The sequence below is a fragment of the Lissotriton vulgaris genome, chromosome 1_1 (genome assembly GCF_964263255.1).
Source record: "Lissotriton vulgaris chromosome 1_1, aLisVul1.2, whole genome shotgun sequence".
NCBI lineage: Eukaryota > Metazoa > Chordata > Amphibia > Caudata > Salamandridae > Lissotriton > Lissotriton vulgaris.
Window position 1 is genome coordinate 69,941,504 of NC_141685.1, and position 4,949 is coordinate 69,946,452.

Consider the following 4,949-nt stretch of genomic DNA (forward strand, 5'->3'; position numbering starts at 1 on the left):
TCCACTGAATCAATCAGGAAGTCACCTACAAAATTGTAGCTGACTTTGGTAGCTATGCTCGAGAGGACAAAGATAAGTTTAGTCTCTTTTGATGATTAACACTGGAATTTGATGCAAGGTTTTTGGATGAATCAGTCTCAGAAGGTGACGAGCTGCACAGAAGTGGCTTGAAGTGCAAAATTCCCACAGAGTAGAGTTGGGCTAGCAAGTTGAACCTGAATCCACAGCCATCAAAATGTGGGAAACTTCAAGCAGTTACAACAGCTGCAAAGTCATCGGAGCTTCCAAGTTATGGAGATGGTTCAAGGTTGATGATAAGAGCCAAAGCATGGAACGTGGCAGGCCAGAGGCATGGTTAAGGGGATAGCAGGTTCCATTTGAAACAAAAAGAAGATGGAAAAAGGCCACTCGTGTGGATCTTTGTAATACGAGGCTTTTTGGAACAGAAGTCATTAGGACTGTTTAGGGTGGGGCCAAGAATGGTTTGCATATGGCTGGCCTCGTCTGTAGTTACACAAAGACTGGAGAATGATGTGGCGGGATGTTGCAGAGATTAACTACCAGTCCATCCATCACCTTTAGTTTTTCACAATGATCACCCCTACGTGGTACAGACATGGACAGATGTTGGTTCCATAGAGAGCTACGATAAAGGGACTCCTGCTGCAGCCCCCTGGTGAGGCTCATTAAGGCTGGAAACAGTTTGAGGTTACATGCATTCCTGATCCTAGTAGCGTGGCTTCAAAGTTCAGGATCAAATGGACTTTGTGGGTCAGAGCCATGGCTTATAAACGCTCAGCGAACACAACACACTGAATGGAATGAGGCCACAAATAGTTACAAAAGAATGAGGTTAATTCAAGCATTTCCATCCCTCGCTGTGTTCTTTTCTCAGTAGACAGTTTGTTGGACAATCAATGGAGCGGTGTCTTTGTGGCTGCTTCATGTAAATGTTTGCGATGCTGAATGCTCCTCCTCGGGGTTGACACTGAGCACCTTTTATTCTCCCACATTGTCTCTCCTATGTGGAAAGGTTCCATTTACAACTGAAGTTTTTGTCACATTGAGAGCACGGGTCATTTTCTTTCACGTTGTGGGTTCTCTCTTGTTGAATGAAACTGAATCTGCAGCAGACCCTTCCCTGGCATTTAGAACAATGATGAGGTTTTTTTCCAGGTAAGTTCTCGCAGGTTGAGTGAGACCAGATTTCTGACTGAAACGTTTCCAGCATTCAGAGAGCTAATAAGGGTTGTTCCCCAGTGTGAGTTCTCTCATGTGTAGTGAGAGTTGTTTTCAATCTGAAGCTTTTGTGGCATTCAGGGCACTGATACGGTTTTTGTCCAGTGTGGGTCCTTTCATGTACAGTAAGGCTGGATTTCTGACTGAAGCGTTTCAAGCATTCAGAGCACTGATAAGGTCTTTCCCCAGTGTGAGTTCTCTCATGTCTAGTGAGAGTTGTTTTCAATCTGAAGCTTTTGTGGCATTCAGGGCACTGATACGGTTTATACCCAGTGTGGGTTCTTTCATGCACAGTAAGGTTGGATTTCCGACTGAAGCGTTTCAAGCATTCAGAGCACTGATAAGGTCTTTCCCCAGTGTGAGTTCTCTCATGTCTAGTGAGACTTATTTTATGACGGAAGCTTTTCTGGCATTCAGAGCACTGATACGGTTTATACCCAGTGTGGGTCCTTTCATGTACAGTAAGGCTGGATTTCCGACTGAAGCGTTTCAAGCATTCAGAGCACTGATGAGGTCTTTCCCCAGTGTGAGTTCTCTCATGTCTAGTGAGAGCCTTTTTCAGACTGAAGCTTTTCTGACATTCAGAGCACTGATACTGTTTGAGCCCAGTATGGATTCTCTGATGTCGAGTTAAACTGGATTTGCCATAGAAACTTTTTTGGCATTCAGAGCACTGATACGGTTTATACCCAGTGTGGGTTCTTTCATGCACAGTAAGGTTGGATTTCCGACTGAAGCGTTTCAAGCATTCAGAGCACTGATAAGGTATTTCCCCAGTGTGAGTTCTCTCATGTCTAGTGAGAGTCTGTTTCGGACTGAAGCTTTTCTGACATTCAGAACACTGATACTGTTTGAGCCCAGTATGGATTCTCTGATGTTGAGTTAAACTGGATTTGCCATAGAAACTTTTTTGGCATTCAGAGCACTGATACAGTTTATGCCCAGTGTGGGTCATTTCATGTACAGTAAGGTTGGATTTATGACTGAAACTTTTCCAGCATTCAGAGCACTGATAAGGTTTTTGTCCAGTATGAGCTCTCTCGTGTTGAGAGAGATCTGATTTACTACTGAAGCTTTTACAGCATTCAGAGCACGGATATGGTTTATACCCAGTGTGGGTCCTTTCATGTACAGTAAGGCTGTATTTATGACTGAAGCTTTTCCAGCATTCAGAGCACTGATATGGTTTATGCCCAGTGTGGGCTCTTTCATGTACCGTAAGGTTGGATTTGCGACTGAAGCCTTTCTGGCATTCGGGACACTGATAGGGTTTTCGGACAGCGCTAGTTTTCTCATGTTTAGTAAGGTGGGATTGATAACTAAAGCTGTTTTCACAGTCATTGCTCTTATTCGAGTTGTTTGTTTCTCCAAGTTGGGTTTGTTCCTGGATACATGTCATCTTAAGACTGAATCTGATGCCAGTGTCTGTACTTGTTTATGTCACCACTTAGCATTAACTAAACTATGCTGCAGATACTCTTCTTCACATTTATATTTAACTAATTATAGTTTTTTCCTGGAGATCATTTTCCTACCTTTAAAGGCACTGATCTAACTTGTCTTATTAACTTTCACTGAGGAGCCCCTTGTATTGATTAAGAGGCCTCTCATGGATTCATTATCTCCAAGTTATGCCCGGGTGAATTTTCTTAAGTTTAATTAGTCTTATTTAGTGATTCTATTTGATCACATTTGATTTAGGAGTTTTAAAAGCACTGATTAGGGATTTGGGCTTTAGTGTTTGCCTGGTAGGTATGTTTTTTCATACAAGTAATGACAGATGATTAGGGCATGCCAGGGTGGTTTATGAATTATCAATAGTGTAACACTGGCCCCTTTTATACTTTCTGTGCCAGAATATGCTTTTTTGCTCAGTGGCTAAGACAGGTACATGATCCACTTTGAAGGTACAAGACACTTTGAAACCACTCGGATCAACCCAAGAGACAAAGCTGGTGAGGAAAATCTTCCTATATTGGAAATGATAATCCAGCATCTTTGCTGTAACGACATCTGAGAAAGAGTATTTACAATGACTTTCTTTTAAATAATCTTTTCTCTCCTCTCATCTCCAGGAGACGGAGACAAAGATTGCGCTTGTAAACCGAGGATATAAGTCTTTTTGACAGTTCTGTCACATTACAACAGGTCTACGGATGCTGATCTGTTGGGGAGGGTTTTGGTCTCCAAAGTATTTTTCTCATAAACCATCAAACAGAATTTACAACACTGAGTTTTCTCAAGTGCACTGTGTGGGGATCAATTGTGGCCAATGTTCTCCTCAATCTCAGTTACTGGCACCTGGCAAACATTGATGGTCCTTTTACTTTAGGGATTTGACAACTTTCACATTCACCAGTTTCTTCTACTCCAACATCCTCACCATTCCTGGCACATAGAATGTGTTTCTTCTCAAGAGCTCTAGAATGTTTTAACTTTCCTTGAAATAATCCTTTTCGTTGTGTTTCACAAAATTTAAACCTTTCTTTTTCTGTTCATGCTTCAGTCACCTGTAGAAACGGAGTCAGATATTGTAAATGAAAACAAAGAAAAAATATTTATGACCTTATACTTTGCACAAAGAAAGTATGGACAAAAAGAAGCTAGGAAATCAGTTGAGTAGCATTTCTGATAGTGGTGTAACAGCTTTGGGACACTGTGTAGATCGGGAGCTTTAGATCACTGGAACTCATGGATGTGAGAGCAAACGTAAATAATATTTAAGAAAGAAACACATATATTGTGACACAGATTCTCAGCCAACACTATCAATTTACAATTTCTGTGTCAAAGGCTGGCATCATAATGAGATATTTGTAATACTTTTAATGAATAATCAGATGTTATTTACTCCCCTGCCCACCTAGACTGTTCATCTATTCCTTTTTCCAGTGATCTAGGAAGGGACATTTTATTGAAGCAAGGAATTGGCCTTGTTGCACTCAGTGCTTTAAATGCTACCGTAGACTGAGACTGTATCCAGTTAGCTCAGTGGAATTCTCTATTTCAAATTGTGCAGCAGCAGCCTATACAACCTGATATAGGCCCCCTGCTCTCAACATTACAATGTCCTAATACACAGCCTCTGCCTCTCTGAAATATATGGATTGGGCAGGAGAAGGCAGAGGATGGAGCCTGCAGCAGGGCACACAGGAGCCTCCCCCCTTCCTCCTCCCGTAGCTTGCAGTGTCACTGGCATTTCGGAAGGAAGAGGGGGTTCTGCTCATCTCCTACATCTCCCGACTCACCTGAATGATGAAAAGCAGTTTAACCGAGCCCAGGGAGAACCAGGAGCCGACTTCAGCCTCCTTTAACAGCTATTGCTGTGATTGTTCAACAATTAACCCCTGTGGTCCCGCATGCAGCTGTTAACTGTTCAACATCCACGGCAATAGCTGTGAAACAAAGGTTCCGGAGTACCAGAGGTGATTCAACCCCCTCGGTCTCTGGGACACCTTTGTTTTATTAATTAACACAGTCTCCCCTCATGGAGCAAACAGTGTAATGACCTTATAGTCAGCCGTGGCAGGCAATACTACCCATTAAAGGACCGCTCCCTTGGTAAAGGCCCTTGCCTTTGGACCTACAACAAGCTTCAAAGCTATATTAAAGGTTTCAAATAATTACTGAAGACATAAACATGGTTACTCAGTCAGAGAAATAATTATAATATTTGCAGGAGGATCAAAGAAAGGTAACCTCTAAAGTAT

General features: G+C 42.1%; 1 protein-coding gene across 1 annotated transcript; it reads right to left on the bottom strand.

Annotated features, from left to right (window-relative positions):
* Positions 1-755: 755 nt before the first annotated feature.
* On the bottom strand, positions 756-2,638 carry LOC147737342 (uncharacterized). Its single transcript, XM_086925540.1, has one exon. The coding sequence runs from the start codon at positions 2,636-2,638 to the stop codon at positions 1,232-1,234; it is 1,407 nt and encodes a 468-aa protein (XP_086781666.1). The 3' UTR covers positions 756-1,231.
* Between the last annotated feature and the right edge of the window lie 2,311 nt (positions 2,639-4,949).